The sequence below is a fragment of the Nematostella vectensis genome, chromosome 14 (genome assembly GCF_932526225.1).
Source record: "Nematostella vectensis chromosome 14, jaNemVect1.1, whole genome shotgun sequence".
In the NCBI taxonomy this organism is placed as follows: Eukaryota; Metazoa; Cnidaria; class Anthozoa; order Actiniaria; family Edwardsiidae; genus Nematostella; species Nematostella vectensis.
Window position 1 is genome coordinate 12,123,429 of NC_064047.1, and position 17,290 is coordinate 12,140,718.

A 17,290-nucleotide genomic window follows, 5' to 3' on the forward strand; every position below is an offset into this window, starting at 1 on the left:
CTGAATGTCCCTGTTCATGAGAAAGGGAGCACGTAGATATGGGGAGGTTTTCCTGAGTGGAACCACATTTAATAATTCTTTTCTCGGCTGCTGGTATTTGAAACTTCTTTTCACAGAGGATCTCTCTTGCTCTTGTTGGTGTAGTTGTGTTCTGAGGCAGCGGTTCTGTTTTCATTCGGAACTTCCACTCAGAGGGGATGGCTTTTCTACATGCAGAGTGTTAGAAAGTTAATTTTTATGCCATATAAGCGCATTTGCTCCTTTTCTGAAATCCACATTCGTTGTTCATTATTTGTTTGATTTAAAAAAATCCGTGTTTTTGCCAGTTCGGCTAAAAAATGGATTTTCTTGCAATTTTTGCATGCTTATTGTTCAAAATGTTTTCTTCAAACACCGATGCCTTCTCATTAAGCTCTGATTCATGCCAAGCATTTAAAACATCTCTGTAAAAGCTTTGGAGTTTAGGATTAAGAGATAATGTTTTTACATCAAAATCACAATCGAAAGGAAAGTTCCTCCAACGGATTGTAGGGGGAAGTAGGGATGCGCTTCCAACTCTCCTCTCCTCGCTCGTCTTGTGTGCGAAGTCGCTTGACCCAGCTTGTTTTGATAACCTTATTTATAATCGAAAAATCTGTCATGTTGAGACCATCTTCGATTTTTTAAATTTAATTTTAGGAGGTTTTCCGTCCCCAATAAAACACCAAATTATTTTGTTTTCATGTTTACAAGTTTAAAACTAAGGTTTTCTTTTTTAAGGTTATTTTATCATAAGTAAAGTGGATGCTGAGTACGTAAACTGACTTCTTTGGCCAGCGGATACCGAAGGGCGTTTCTTGACAATGTCTGTTTCTGGTGTGTCATGGTGTTTCATGGTGTGTCATGATGTGTCATGTCCATTGTTTAGCGCACAGCTAGAAATGCCGTTGTAAAATGTGTTGAACCACTTTATTGAATGTTTTCAATGTTTCATTATAAAGTTCCACTCAAGGCTATCAAAGCTTTTCTGAAAATCTAAGAAGAAAGCAATTCCAGGGATATCTTCTGTTTGCGTTATTTCCATTAGATCGACAATCATGCGCACGTTTTGCCCTTTATATCGATTGCGCAGTCTGATTTGGGTGTATAATGTCTGGCAGCAGCTACGATATTCTAGTTGCTATTGTTTTTGACGCGATTTTATAGTCAACATTCAAAAGGGTTATAGGTCTCCAATTTTATAAATGGCGCACCAAAAATTAAATGGAGATATGAATGAAGAAACTATGTGTAAATTTTATGAAGCCAAACACAAATTAGATTTATTTGCACGACAAAAAACAAAAGGCGCGATCATTCGAAGCCGTGACAAGTGGCACAAAATGGGTGAGAAAAACACGAGATATTCTTTTAATTTAGAAAAAAGACAACATGACAGTAAGTATATTACAAAACTGAATGATAGCAATAATAAAGAAATCACAGATCAGAAAAAAAATTACGAATAAAATACAAGATTTCTACAAAAACCTTCACACGCCATCTCAAGAAAGTGAGGGCGTGTCCACTATCTCTGTTTATTTCTTTGGCACACCCCCATGAGGGGGGGAGAGAGTATGAATATTTTCTGGAAATACACCATATTTAATTTACCTTATAAAAATGCTATAAAGTACTGCCCTGTGTATGAGTTTTTGGCGGGAATCGAACAACTAAATTCAAGGAAGAGAGTGGATCTTGAATCCTCGCTTCGTTGGCTTTCGTGGGCTTAATGTGTTATTTGGAGGTCGATTCCATACTTTTTAATGAAAATCGATGTGACGTAAAAGGTATGTGGTTCTGAAAACACAAAATGACCGTCAAGTAATTTGTAATAAACAAACCTTTCGCTTATATAAAAAAAAATCGAAGAGTACTTATACTTTTTACATCGAAATTGATCTGATATAGTAAGTGTTGTGCACCATCCCAATCTGATTAAATAAGCTTTTATGCACCGTCCTTTAATGGATTGAATTGAAGTTTGAAGTCAAAAGTCTTGCAGTTGTAGATAAAAAGCTCTTTTCTTCCGTTTCCTTGTTTGCGATAGTTTTGTTTATGCGCCAAACGCATAAAAAGACGGCTGTGTTTAAAAATCTATGCAATGAAACTACGGCAAGTATTCGAATTCTTTTCCAGGTTTGATTTTCTGCGCGCTCGATCGAAGGTTTGTTTACACATCTTCCATAATTGTCTAGAATAAGATTTCTCCTCTACTATGATATTTTTGGAGAGGCTTATTACTGGATACTTTTGGTGTGTTTTTCTTGAGAGACACGGAGGTCTGAAGGTCGTTAGTCCTATTTTGCTGCAGGAAATAAATTATTTTTGTGATTCTGTGAAATCTTTAAAATGGCGCCTTTGCGAGTGTGATCCTCTCGCTTACAATATCGCGTGAGTTAGAACTTTTCCATCCGGTATTATCTTGAAATAAAAACCATTTTGCACACCTCCTCTCCGGTAATGTGTGGAAATGGCGTGGTCTCGGAGTTTTCTAGCTCAGCCGTTTATTTCGTAAAATGTGGCGGTCCTTGGCGTATGATATGTAGTATAGATTCTCCTAGATGGCGCCATGCCATACATGTAATTAAATGAAGAAAATAAATGTAAAAAAATGAAGAAAATATGCAAATACGTCATTAATTTTTCATAAGCTGTTTAAAACATGTTGCAGTATTTATGACGGTGGTCTGTGTGACAAAAGAAAGAGGCCCTGCAAGAAAACAAACATATTTGGTGATTCCTTGATTCAGAAAACCTGACTTGTCACGTGACCGAATTCAAGGTAAATGAGAATTTTTATGCACAAATAACTCACCTTAGCGGTTTGAATAAAGTTGAAATTATCCGGGTATCCGAGCTTTGCAGTGTTGCTGATTTAGAAACTTAGCTCGTATATGTATCTGTCTGCGGTTTTCAGACATGGTGTTACCAACCGTTTTTGCTTTTTTTTTTTTCATTTCAGGTTTTATTTTTAAGGGGGCGTTAATTGTCAGTTATTAGCTTCTATTATATGCTTTTTCTGGACCCAAAGACACGCAATGAATGCATATGTACAGGATACACGATGGAACTTTTGCTGCTCCCGAAATGATCGGCCATGAGACTTACTGGGTGAAATATTTATTTTTACCTATATCTAGGTCTTTGGCGATGCATGGTCCCCAAGGTCTACCCCTCAAGAGCTGCCAGGGGATATGTTTGATCTGTTTGGGGTCACATGTGACCTTCCTGACCCACCAACCAAAATAGGGGACTATGACAACCCCGGGACCCCCGCGGGAGGACTGTACATTAGGATCTCCAACAACAGGATCGACGCCAGTCTGGAGAAGATGAGCTTTATTTCTTACGACTCCCTCTGCTTAAATTGTAGCAGGAAAGGTGTTTGCGTTTTAAGGGTACGTTTGCTAAGAATTCTTTTGATGCTATATAAACTAGAGAACTCCTGAAAATTATATGATTGATAATTGCCTATGTTTGTATACCTATACACTAGTGTTGTAATAACGTATTTTGATAGCGCTATTCAAGTAAGATGATATCGCTAATGAAACACGGTTTTGCGGGTAACCAACGATCACCTTTGTTTCATAGAACGATTCGTGTATGATAAATGGACACTGCTTTGCACCTGAACAGCCTAGCCCAAGGGACTGGTGTAAGCAATGCATGCCAGAGACTGACCAATTTGATTGGATTCGGCGGAAAGGTACTGTCGCGCCCGGTCAAACATTCTATGACTTTTGGTATCCTAAGGAACTTCAAGCAATCTTGACAACTCATTGTTCCAATTCATTCTCGCACATAGTAGAGTGGATAAGCAAACTTATCAACATGCCCCACTTATCAACATGCCCTAATGGCAAAGCTTTAGCAACAGCGATACAATAATCCCTGGCTAGAAATGAGATTGATTTGACCAACTGCCGTGCCCGGGAGGGGAGCAGAAAGGTCCCCCCCTTTCTGAATCCTAGATCCGCCACTGTAATATGAACCCTCTTCAAACAGCGTAGGTTATAGTGCTACCTAAAAGGGTAGAGATGGAACTCGTGTTGCAGAAAAAAGCGTAAAATATTAAGATTAAAGATTAAAGAAGAAACAAAAAAGACCCGCACGAACAACAATGTTGTTTTACCATTAGCTACTATGAACTTGTTTTCTAACCCTATGGTGTCTGATATTACACAAGCGTACTTCAATTTCATATAAGAATAATACTATTGTTTGTATATTCGTTGCAAATTTTGACTTTTGCCGATTTGACTTGTAGTTCGTAGTCAGGAATAAAAAGAAGATGTCTTTCTCTTCCTTTTTTCCCTGCACTGACATCACTGCATTAACTTAAAAAGCTTGAGCTCATATTCTCATATTACAAGCAAAAAAAACAGTATTTTTACATAGGTTATCGTCACCTATACAAAGGATTTGCAAGAATGTGTATGAAGACTGCACAATTCAAACTAGAAATTCCATAACAAAAGCAAATTTTTTTATGTATGACATAAATAGAAAATTATATAACCCTCAGTTTAAAGAAATTTTGTTTTATTATTTAAAACTAAAATGATTAGATTACTAATTGTTCAAATATTTTTTCAGTGAACTACCCTCCAAACTTTACCTCTCCGTCTGTTTGGTTCGCTCTCGTTGGCGAAAATCTGTCGCTTCAACTTAAGGCAACTGACCCTGAAAACCGTACAATAAACTACAGGATCACTAGCACGGATGCGCAAGGTTACACGTTCACACCAAACGGGCAGCTGAACTACACCATGACGTCTACAGACAACAAGACGTTCACATTCGTAGCGACAGATGAGTGCAATGCTAACGATACAACCGCGATTACCCTTATGGCGCAATTTTGCCCATGCCAAAACGGAGGTACATGCTATCCCCATCCCTACTACCCTAGGGGGTCTGGCCAGTACGAATGCGCGTGCCCAAAAGGATTCAATGGAAGTCGATGCGAAATGAACATTGATGAATGCCAGTCGAATCTTTGTGTCAACGGTAAGTGTATTATGATGAAATCAGATTGGTAGCAAGACACTCACCTAGTACCGCCTGTTGTTCAGCTCTACATATGCTCAGCTTACGAGCTTTTTTAATCTCTTTTAACATCACTTCAATTTAGGTTCCTGTGTCGATGGTGTCGCCGGCTACACTTGTAAGTGCGATGCTGGATTCAAGGGTCGACTTTGCGATGTGAAAATCTCGAACTGCTCTGAAGACTCGTGTTATCCTGGTGTCAACTGTACCGAGGACCAGAGTGGTTTTGTCTGTGGTCCGTGTCCTGTAGGTTTATCAGGAAATGGAAAAACGTGCATAGGTAAGAGCCTTACATGTAGATCTCGAAAATAAGCAGGTCATTATTTTTATAAATGCCTGGGCCCGGCTTGCGTTACACTTTTGTTGTTTTTGTTGTTGTTGATTTTTAATCCTAAAATCTTATAATTTGAGAAGTGTGTACAGGACCCGAAACGATCCCCAAAAGTTCCCCAACTGATCCCGGGACCCGAAACGATCCCCAGAAGTCCCCGAAATGAACCCCAAGTAATTGCAGTACTGGACAAACAAAAGGAATGTGGAGGGATTGGCTTTCAGTTTTAAAAACAATTTAACAATTTAACGTTATTTGTTTAACTATCAGGAAACTTACATTAACTAAAACCATAGTATTAATTTTTTTAAAGATTTTAATATACGACTGCGCCGGAAATACAGTGGTTGAGTCAGAAATTGGGGTCAAATGACAATTCCCGTGATAGAAATTTGAAGAACCAGAAGAACCGTGAATAAATCATTTATAGATAAAAAGATTTATAGATAGAAAGTCTCTACATCGATCCACAGATAAAACATAAGGTTATTCTTAAGGTTACTTTTGTTCATGTTTGTTTGTATCCGGTGAATGAAAGAGCAATCATGTGCCGACTACATAAAGGAAATTAAAACTCGCATAAATATTGCTTTCAACAAAAGCCACATCTTGCAACGGTAGAAAAAGTGTTGTTCGAGTGCATTACTCAGTGTGCTTTTGTTATTCCGCCATCTTCTCGGCCAAACCGGCTGCCTAAAATGTGTCGGTAAATATTCGCTCATGTGAACATGGATTTCGTGGTGAAATACACGTTTGGTTGTCAAATGAATATGGATTTTTAGGGGTGATGTTAACCGGAAACGAGATTTATATTGTCAGAGTATCTAGTCATGTGCCGGAACTGCAAATGTTTAGAGTGTGATGGAAGGTTAACAGTTTGGTTGTTCTGAGCAAGGCTGTGCTATGCTAATGTTGTATTCCTTTTAGTCGCAATTAAAAGTTGTGTATTTGTTTTGGACTCTGTTTATGGGTTTACCGCCGGGGCAAAACCCTTAATTATGCTTTAAAAGTTGCAAGTGATTTTTTCTTCTTTCCCTTTGTCCATTACCGCAATTCCTTGAGGTCGATTTCGGGGACTCCTCGGTATGGTTTCGGCTCCCGGGATCACTTTGGGTACTTTTTGGGATCATTTCGGGTCCTGGGATCATTTCGGGTCCTGTACAAATGTTCCATACATTTATGATAAATGAGGCCTTTTTTGTTTCATGGCAGGATGGAGGTTGCATTGTGATATACACGCATTATACAATATTAATATGAATATTATTTTTTTAACAAATACGTCTTTTTTCTTTTCATGCCAATATTAACTTACTATTCATTTCAAGTACCAGCGACCAAGCCTCCGATGACGACAGAGAGCGCTACCTCAACAGGTAAAAACGTAACCGATTGCGCAGAGATACAAACGCTTTATTAGTTTTGTGTTAAATGAAACAAAATATATAACAGGTGACTATAGTGAAGCTTGTGTTTTTGCTTTAAAGCCAAAAGAAACAGCCTCTGTCAAAACTTTCTCTTAAAAGTAAGGGATTTCCTCTCTCCTATGTAGGGAGCGGTAATAATCTGTTGCCAGACCTAAAAAAATATCCAGGAGTCAATGGGTTAAGTGTAGTAGTTCTTCTAGTTATCCAGGAGTCAATGGGTTAAGTGTAGTAGTTCTTCTAGTTATCCAGGAGTCAATGGGTTAAGTGTAGTAGTTCTTCTAGTTATCCAGGAGTCAATGGGTTAAGTGTAGTAGTTCTTCTAGTTATCCAGGAGTCAATGGGTTAAGTGTAGTAGTTCTTCTAGTTATCCAGGAGTCAATGGGTTAAGTGTAGTAGTTCTTCTAGTTATCCAGGAGTCAATGGGTTAAGTGTAGTAGTTCTTCTAGTTATCCAGGAGTCAATGGGTTAAGTGTAGTAGTTCTTCTAGTTATCCAGGAGTCAATGGGTTAAGTGTAGTAGTTCTTTTAGTTATCCAGGAGTCAATGGGTTAAGTGTAGTAGTTCTTCTAGTTATCCAGGAGTCAATGGGTTAAGTGTAGTAGTTCTTCTAGTTATCCAAATCCTGTTGATCCTTTTTTAGAACTGGTGACCCAGCTTCCAACCGCAACGGAGAGAGTCACTTCGGCAGGTAAATGACATCAAGAAGCAAAATGTATAGAGCCATTAGTCAGTCGCTAAGTCAGGGCCTGGGACAGAGATCAGTAACCGAAGACTCGTTACCATGGAAACATGGTCGCCATGTTCGGTTAGTCTTAACTTTAAACACCAATGACCATGTTGAGAAAAACAGCGGAGGGAGCAGTTTTTACTAGATGATTGACATGGGAGACTCATAAAAAATTGATATCTTTCAGCTAAATAATATGCTCCTTACGAGGTCAGCAAAGGTAGCTATCATTTTTTTATCAGCTTCATTACTGTCGACCGAGCTGCCAACGACAACAATCAACCGGTATCAAACTTATTATATAATATTGTTGATAGAAACGAAATAACTTAATGTTAAATAAGGAATAATTCGATCAAGCTGCCAAAGACAACGGTCAGAGTTACTTCAATAGCTGAATAATGAAATCAACAGATATCCAACTTGTTATATAAAACTGATCGACCCAAATTAACTAATGTTAATAATAATAACCAATAATTTCTTATTAGTATCCTCGACCGAGCAGCCCAGGACAACGGAGAGAGTTACTCCTTCCAAAGGTGAATGATACAACAAACAATTATCAATTTTTTTCATCAAAGCGCATTATCATTTTTTTTCATCAAAGCGCAATGGATCAATGTTAAACATGATAAAATGAGTACCAACAATTTCGTATAGTATCGTCGACTGAGAGAATAACTTAGAGAATAGACTAGAGAATAACTTCAGCATATGATTAGACACCAGGATCTTTAACCGTGATATTTTTCATATATGAAAACTGCACCATAGATAAGCTAACATAATATATACTTTTAAAATCGCTACGTCCATCCGTTTTTGATTGGTCGTGAGCTATATTTCGTAATTAGCCTGCAATGAACCAGAATTCTTGCAGGCGCCAGTAGGCGCCACCATCGAAAAAGCGCTGGCCTCGCTATGAACAAAGTGATCTTGCTTATATGCAAAATGCTTCACATCCAATTACCGCAATTCTTGCACGTGATCCCATGGAAAAGATTGTGAGAAATAGGTGTAATAAAAATGCTATTATCTTTTTTTATCAGCTTCATCGTCGTTTACCGTGCTGCCAACGACAACAGAGAGAGTTACTTCCGAAGGTGAATGATACAAACTACTGATATCCAACTGAATTATATATATTAAACACCAACGCGAAATAAATTAATGTAAAAAAAAAATGATCAATAATTTCTTATTAGTATCTTCGACCGAGCTGCCAAGTCTTAATAGTGATGACTTTTTTGGTAGTAGGAACCCACGTAGAGATATGTAAATTATTTTTATCCATATACGCGCTACTGTAAAACATGCGCTTTTTTGTCAGTTGTAATGTTTTTGCGTCTCCCGCCACTATTCTCATGTAAATAATCTTGTAACGATTTACTTTCTTCAGTCTGCCCTGAAGAAGTCTTATTAAAGACGAAAATTTGGCAGAGACGTGAGAATGATGATGATGATGATGGTGGTGGTTGTGGTGGTGATGATGATGATTGTGGTGATGGTCAATAATTTCTTATTAGGTTCGTCGACCAAGCTGCCAACGACAACGATGGCTGTTACTTCAAAAGGTGAAAAGTGCAATCAACTGATAGCAAACTTTTTATACATTATTGATAGAAACGAAATATATTAATGATCATAATGATAACAAATATTTTTTATTAATATCTTCATACGAGCTTCCAACGCCAACGGAGAGAGTTACTTCAAAAAGTGAATGATACAATAAACAGATATCCAACATAATATAATATATTGCTCATCATTTATCAAAATAAATCAATCAAAATAATAATAACCAATAATTTCTTGTTAGTATCGTCGACCGGGCTGCCCACGACAACGGAGAGAGTTACTTCAAAAAGTGAATGATACAATAAACAGATATTCAACATAATATAATATATTGCTCATCATTTATCAAAATAAATTAATCAAAATAATAATAACCAATAATTTCTTGTTAGTATCGTCGACCGAGCTGCCCACGACAACGGAGAGAGTTACTACAAAAGGTGAATGATACAATACACAGATATCAAACGGAATGAATGTTGAAAATGATAAAACGAGTACCAGTAATTTCTTATTAGTATCGTCGACCGAGATAATTACTTAAGCATATGATCAGGCACCAGGAACTGATAAAAAGCCGTGATATTTATCATCTATGAAAACTGCACCATTAGATCAGCTTACACAATCTATACATTTACAGTGAGGACACAGCAAGCGGGACATGCTGAACAACTTTGACCAATCAGATTCGGCTTGAACGCCGTAAACATTTTAATCTTGTACGTGTAGTCGACCGTAGGAAAGGTGTTCAAGCCGAATCTTACTGGTCAAAGTTGTTATGCATGGCCCGTTTTCTGTGTCCTCTCTGTAAAATCGCTATATCCATGTGTTTTTGATTGGCCGTGAGGGGTACGTCGTCATTAGCCTGCAATGAACCAGAATTCTTGCAGGCGCAAGTAGGCGCCACCATCGAAAAAGCGCTGGCTCCGCTATGAACTAAGTGATCTTGCTTATATGCAAAATGCACCACATACAATAAGAGCCATTCTCATTTGCACAAGGTCGCATGGGAAAGATTGCATTCAAGCGAAAACTCGTTTTTGTCAATGTTTCCATGGTAGCAATGACAGGTTCAAGGAAGGTAAGTGAAATTCTTCGACTTGAGCAGATTTCATTTCGTTGATTTTTTGAAAAGATTCAACAACAAGTAATTGGACGACTTTTCGGGCTGCTTTTGCACCTTTTGGAAGCTACAGGGTTTTATCGTAGGTGATGTTAATCCAAACAATAACAACGAAAGCTTACTGAGCTGACATCTGAGATGTCAGTCTTCACTGCATGAATGGACTGTTTAGTTCGAAAACTCCGCGGTATGTAGAGAACAAACTTCTGAAGTAAAATGAAAAGGCCATCGCTTTGTGCTGCTTTATGATTTGATGGAATTTTTGCATTTACAAATAACAGGCAGTACTTATCTTAAAGAGACTTTTCTTGGTCTTTACAACCCTTGTTATTTTTTCGTTTGTTTGTTAATCCGATATAAATAACTTAAGCTTTGCATTTCTTGGCCATCGGCGGGGGCTTCTAGTCATCTTATTGTTTTTCTGTTTTTCAAAATTTTCCTCTTCAATCTCTTCAGGATAATAACACTCCGACTCAGAATGCTCGTCCTCTCCCATCAGCAACTTTAAGACCTGTTTGTTCTTGTTTTTTTTTTTGGTTGCTTTGGCTTTTTGGTCGATTTTGTTTTAGCGAAATTCATGCAGCCGAACAAAACAACACAAAAGAGCTCACAAAATGTCCCGCTCCGGATACGGAAAAAGACGGCCCGCTGATTAATCATTTCTGGGTGTTAGAATTCGCTACTCGAATGTTCGCTGTCGCTCATTTTGCAGTTTGATGGTGGAAACATTTTCAAAAAACAGAAGATTGTGAATTTTTTTTCGTAGAGCAATACCGAATTCCGTAATGTCCTGAGAGGCGGGCAATACGGAAATGTCACGACTACAAGTAGCCAATTACAGCGCGCGATTACTACCGTAGCCATATAATATATATATATATATATATATATATATATAGTGTTGGTTTGAGAAAAATACAAACTACATAGGTTTCCCTACAGGTCTGTTTCGTGGTTGCCCACTCATCAGGGGATTTAATGAGAATATTCCTACCATCGTATATATACTATTAACATTGAAATTTACATAATAATAGACTGATAGTTTTAGCTAAGGCGGTAAGAGGAACAATAGCGAGTTACATTAAATATGCGGGGCGAAAACTAACAGTGCGGAGCGTGTGAAAAATTGATAGCGCGAAAATTTAACGGTGACGGGATTAACAGTTCTAATTGTTTCGTAGCAGGGCTTTGTTTCTGTGGCGGCACGAGGACACGAGTTCATTGCGTTTATTTAGAGTTGATAGTTTGGGTTGGCAGATGATCGTCAGCTTTTCCTTGAGGCAGAGGTTGCAACGCTTAGTGGTACTGTTGTAGCATACAAGCCTTCAACCATCATTTTATATATATATATATATATATATATATATATATATATATATATATATATATATATATATATATATATATATATCAATATGAACGTAGGACTCTACCGCGACGACGGACTAGCCATCACCAACGCCACACCCAGAGCCACCGAAAACCTAAAAAAGGAACTATGCCGCATCTTCAACGACAACGGACTCCGAATCACCATTGAGGCAAACAAACAAGTTATCAATTTCCTAGACGTCACCCTCGACCTAAAACGTAATGCACACCAGCCGTATACAAAGCCGAACTCCTCGCTACAATATGTCCACCGTGAGAGCAACCACCCGCCCTCCATCACCAAGAACATCCCTGCTGGTATCAACAGACGCCTATCTGCCCTATCTTCAGACCAAGCCTCCTTTGACCAGACCGCGCCGCCTTACCAGAAAGCACTCGACGATAGCGGATACAACTACACGCTACGCTACGATCCCAACACCGTAACCAACCGAAAAACCCGCAAACGCAACAACATCCTATGGTACAACCCGCCCTTCAGCAAGAACACCAGCACCAACATCGGCCACAGATTCCTCACCCTGATAGACAAGCACTTCCCGAAAGACAACCACCTCCGTAAAATCTTCAACAGAAACACCATCAAAATCAGTTACAGCTGCATGAACAACACCAAACAGATCATCGACAACCACAACAAGCGCATCATCACCGCATCGTCGGCCACCGAGATCGCCAACTCCGCCCCTACCACTACCAACAACAAGACATGCAACTGCCGACAGAAAGACACCTGCCCTCTAGACGGAAACTGCCTACAGACATCTGTTATCTACCAAGCTACCGTAACTCGAAAAGACAACAACACCTCGGAAACATACGTCGGGCTCACTGAAAACAGCTTCAAGACCAGGTACAGAAACCACACCGCATCATTCCGACACGCCAAACACAGAAACTCCACCGAACTCAGCAAACACGTCTGGACTCTCAAGGACAACATGATTGAGTACTTTATTTCATGGCGCATTCTTTCTTCCCACCCCGCCTACAACAGTACCACTAAGCGTTGCAACCTCTGCTTCAAGGAAAAGCTGACGATCATCTGCCAACCCAAACTATCAACTCTAAATAAACGCAATGAACTCGTGTCCTCGTGCCGCCACAGAAACAAAGCCCTGCTACGAAACAATTAGAACTGTTAATCCCGTCACCGTTAAATTTTCGCGCTATCAATTTTTCACACGTTCCGCCCTGCATATTTATGTAACTCGCTATTGTTCCTCTTGCCGCCTTAGCTAAAACTATCAGTCTATTATTATGTAAATTTCAATGTTAATAGTATATATACGATGGTAGGAATATTCTCATTAAATCCCCTGATGAGTGGGCAACCACGAAACAGACCTGTAGGGAAACCTATGTAGTTTGTATTTTTCTCAAACCAACACTATATATATATATATATATATATATATATATATATATATATATATATATATATATATATATATATATATATATATATATATATATATATATATATATATATATGGAATAAAAATTGACTAAGTTTTCGCTTACAACGTTTTTTTCCTTGCGCCAGCGTGTTACTGAGAATAGCTCTAATAAAAATGCAATTATCTTATTTTTATCAGCTTCATCACCGTCGACCTACCTGCCAACGTCACCGGAGAGGGTCACTTCAGAAGGTAAAAGATACAATCAACAGATATCCAGCATAATATATATTGCTCATCAACGCAAAATGAATTAATGCAAAAAACAATAATTTCTTATTAGTATCGTCGACCGAGCTTCAACAACGATTAAAAAAATATTAGCTGAGGGGAGAGAGGAGGGATGTTATGAGATGCGCAGATATTGACCGTTGTAAGTGTGGGGATGTAGACGCAGAGCGATACACTCCTGACCATCAGGCTCATAAAGCAGGAGTTTGTGGTTTCGTTTTTCAATTCATAAGCAGAAGTTTATGTACGAAGCTTACTTTTTGTTTCAGATCCGACCACATCCACAAATATCCGGAGCACTGCGAAAGTGCCAATTACAGCAGGTGTCTATTGCAGCCATACATTTTAATATTTCATTTTTTCATGCAATGTTATAGTTTTATTTTTATCTAAACATTCTTATTTTTACCCAAACTTGTTTAACTGGCTTATTTGAATACTTTTCTAGAATATACTGCACAGTGTCGTTTGAAGATTCCTTGGAGAAATGAGCTGTCTGATAAAAGAACTAAAGAGTACAACGACTTGCAAACGTCTTTGGAAAAAGAGGTACTTTAAAGCATCTTGCACAGGAGTACTCAGCCATCAAGATAAAGTCTCGAAGTCAAAGCACGTGTCTAGAGGGGGTCCGAGGGGTCCGGTGGTCACGTGACGAGATGAGCTCAACTCCGGTTGACTACCTCGTTGGTTGTTAAGAAAAATAAACATTTTATTTGTGTATTTGATAGGAAAAGTTCCTAGATGGATCTAGTCACGTATAATTAGAACTAAGGATACCTATTTGAACATAATTGATCCGTGATCAATGAATTACTCATCTGGACCCAACCCTGCAATTTTCTCTGGACACGCGGCCACAGAAACTGTAAATCTTCCATCAATCAGGACTCTATCAAAAGGGCGCCCAAAGGATTATTTATGAGCATGTTTTAGCTTGATCCTTGAAACTTTATTAAGTGCAGCCGCGTAGCAATGCAGTTCACAGTAACACCATTTTAACCACGACTTGGTGGAGCTCAGGCAACTACAACAATTGAGAGTGCATTTTCCATCAGTTTCAGGCAACCTACAAGAATGATGCAGATTTCCAGAGAGTCAACATTGAATCGTTCAGGTGAGCCAACTTTCATTTCATTGATTTTTAACTAAGAATTCACAGCTATTTTCTGTGCCCCCACAGCAAGGGAAAAGTTATAGCCAAGTTTAAGCTATTTTTCAAGACTGAGAAGAAGGACCCACTTGGACCTTTGGCAGATGAACTCAAGAATGGGAAGCTTGGTGACATCGACGCAGATCCGAACTCGCTTACGATTTTACGTAAGTACCCCCACACTGCACAGCAACAACAAGAATGAGCAGTATCACACCAGCAGCAATGATCCCTTATTAATAGATTTTATTTGTTTCTGTATTTTGAATATTTCAACTGCACAGCAGCTGGTATTTGATTCAAATGCGAACAAAACAATAACGGCAACAGAATAAGATTCGACAAGTTTGTTATTTTGCTTTGCTTTGTTCATGAATAGGCCCCCAAGAGAAAGAACAAGAAGAATCTTCTCAGACCGAAATTGTAGTAATCGCTGTGGTTGTGGTCATTGTTGCTGTTCTAGTGGCTGTCGCTTGCTGTATACTGTTCCGTCGTAAATACTACTACTACGACTTGGAAAAGAAATCTCGCAAGCCACCAGAGAAGGACCCTGAACGCTTCACATACGAGAATCCCGAGTACTGTGACATCCCTGAGCTGGAAAACAACCGCGAAGGCGTCACCAAGCCCGCGCCTCATTACGAGATCATATCGCCAAGCCTTCCAAAGAATTATGTTGTACCGAGAGAAGGGCTTGAAGCTAAAAATCACACATACGAGGAGCTTAAGGCAGCCAAACCGATCTATCAGACCCTGACACCTGGAGTATTACAAGAAGAACAACAGAACAAACCCTCTTCTCAGGCAAAAGCGAGCCATAGCGTTTATCATAACGCTGGTTTTCAAAACTAGCCTACGTTCACTGAGTTATTTCCCATTCTAAACAGATTTTGTTGCTTTTTTAATTGCTAACTTAATTTTTCTCCTTACTGTGCTGTGTGACTATAACAAGACGGGATTTTTTTTTCATAACTTTTTATACTTGTAAGGCATGAGATCCATTGCCCCTTTGATATCCAGGTACATATTTTTGGGGATAACTCACAATGAACTCTAATTACTTTGAGTGTGACAAGTTTTCATTGTCCAATTTTCAACGTCATCTCGAAACGGCTTTTCCACAAGACACGACAACAAACAAAATGGAAAACAGACGCGTAGTTCTCGCTGACCGCTGTAGCGCGTGTCATTCTGTCAATATAATCAATGCACGAAACATCGATAACGCACGTATTTCACAAACGTTTTACAAACATATACTCGAATTTTTTTTCACATTTTTAAATAAGAAAGGAATGACTTAGCTGCGAACCTGCTAAAGTTAACGGAACTGCTAAAAATGTGTTTTTTTTTTTAATTTTTCCATTGAGGATATCGAAAAAATCTTTGTAGTTTAATTATTTTGAACAAAAAAAATTTGGACTCGCATCTTCGAGAGTTATTTTAGAAAAGGAATTTAGACGCTTTGGTCTTGAGTCCGTTAGCTACTAAAAGGAAGCTAAGTCTGACCATTGACCAAGTTCTTACATAAGAAGAAATCAGACTTGGCTTTATTAAGCAGGTAAAATGTTTATTACACGGCATAATTCATGGTTAATTATAGAGTCACGTGTTAATGTTGCAATGCGCAGTCAGTGGTTATTGGCAGCGAAGGCCTCATGGTTGCAATGGTTGCCTCATGTTGTCATGGTTGTGTCACGGCAGTTCAACGGTAGCTCGATGCTGCTGAAAGAATAACAGCTTATCGCCTGCACTCAGGTCACGCATCATACTCTGAAAACGACACCATCTTGTCAGTATCGGTATCAGTCCGTATCAAGCTACCAAAGGAGTTGCCTCCTTAGAATAAAAGCACATTTAAAGGACCTGTATCCTTAAAAGACAAGCACATTAAAACGGAGTGTGGTATAAGCTCTATTCCATCGTTAGCTGTATAGTGTTTAATGGCAAAATAAATACCGGTACCGCCCCAAAAGTGTTTCTTCTTTGAGTTGTTTTGAATATAGCTCCACTATGCCACAGCCTAATCGAACAGAAGTACAACAGTAGAAAAAATTGGTCGACCCCGCTGTACCTTGTAGAAAACAAAACGTCTAAGGCATAGTTTAAAGGCCGTATTAACGTCGCATTAAATTCAGCCGTATTAAATTTTACAATTTTATACATGGTTAATTCGGCGTCTAAAACAATTAATATGATGAATGAGGTAGGGGTGACCGAATTTTACGAAACTTCACAGAGGTAATTAAAATGATCACTTCTAAACGCTCAGTGAGTTTTGTGTTTTTTTTATTAATAATTTCTCACAAAACCCAATAGCGCTTCTCCACGTGATTGCGACCAAGGCGAACTTGAAACGGTCCGGCGTAATCAAGTCCTACGTATTTGAACGGCGTACTGACACCAGCAAGACGCATAGCTGGCAAAGTCATTCATCTTCTGATTCATTGGCTCCACTTGACGGCGATGGCATAACGGACACTTCACTGTACAGTTCTTGACCCCAGCTCGACCGCGCAAGATCCAGAATTTCTCCCGCAGGTTGTTAAACACGTGCTCCACTCCCGCGTGGATGAGTTTGCGGTGATAATCAGTCACTATCAGACGTGTGACGTCATACCCATGGTCTAGGATCACCGGGTGCTTGACCTCCCATGGTAAATCAGCTCTGTCAATTCTACCCCCTACACGAAGCATTCCATCGACTAGCTGCGGGTCGAGGCTTACAATTCTACTTTTACGAGTGTCCCTTGGACAATGATTCAATACTGGAAAACCTTGCTTCTT

At 38.9% G+C, this 17,290-nt stretch overlaps 1 protein-coding gene across 1 annotated transcript; it reads left to right on the forward strand.

Moving 5' to 3' along the window:
* Nucleotides 1-3,205: 3,205 nt before the first annotated feature.
* LOC116611836 lies at nucleotides 3,206-16,478 on the forward strand. Its single transcript, XM_048722234.1, has 16 exons — nucleotides 3,206-3,419; nucleotides 3,616-3,730; nucleotides 4,621-5,034; nucleotides 5,159-5,353; nucleotides 6,733-6,780; nucleotides 7,471-7,518; nucleotides 8,049-8,099; nucleotides 8,610-8,663; nucleotides 9,087-9,134; nucleotides 9,534-9,581; nucleotides 13,261-13,314; nucleotides 13,623-13,676; nucleotides 13,802-13,902; nucleotides 14,409-14,467; nucleotides 14,534-14,670; nucleotides 14,883-16,478. The coding sequence occupies exons 1-16, from the start codon at nucleotides 3,216-3,218 to the stop codon at nucleotides 15,353-15,355; spliced, it is 2,103 nt and encodes a 700-aa protein (XP_048578191.1). The 5' UTR covers nucleotides 3,206-3,215; the 3' UTR covers nucleotides 15,356-16,478.
* The last annotated feature ends 812 nt before the right edge of the window (nucleotides 16,479-17,290 follow it).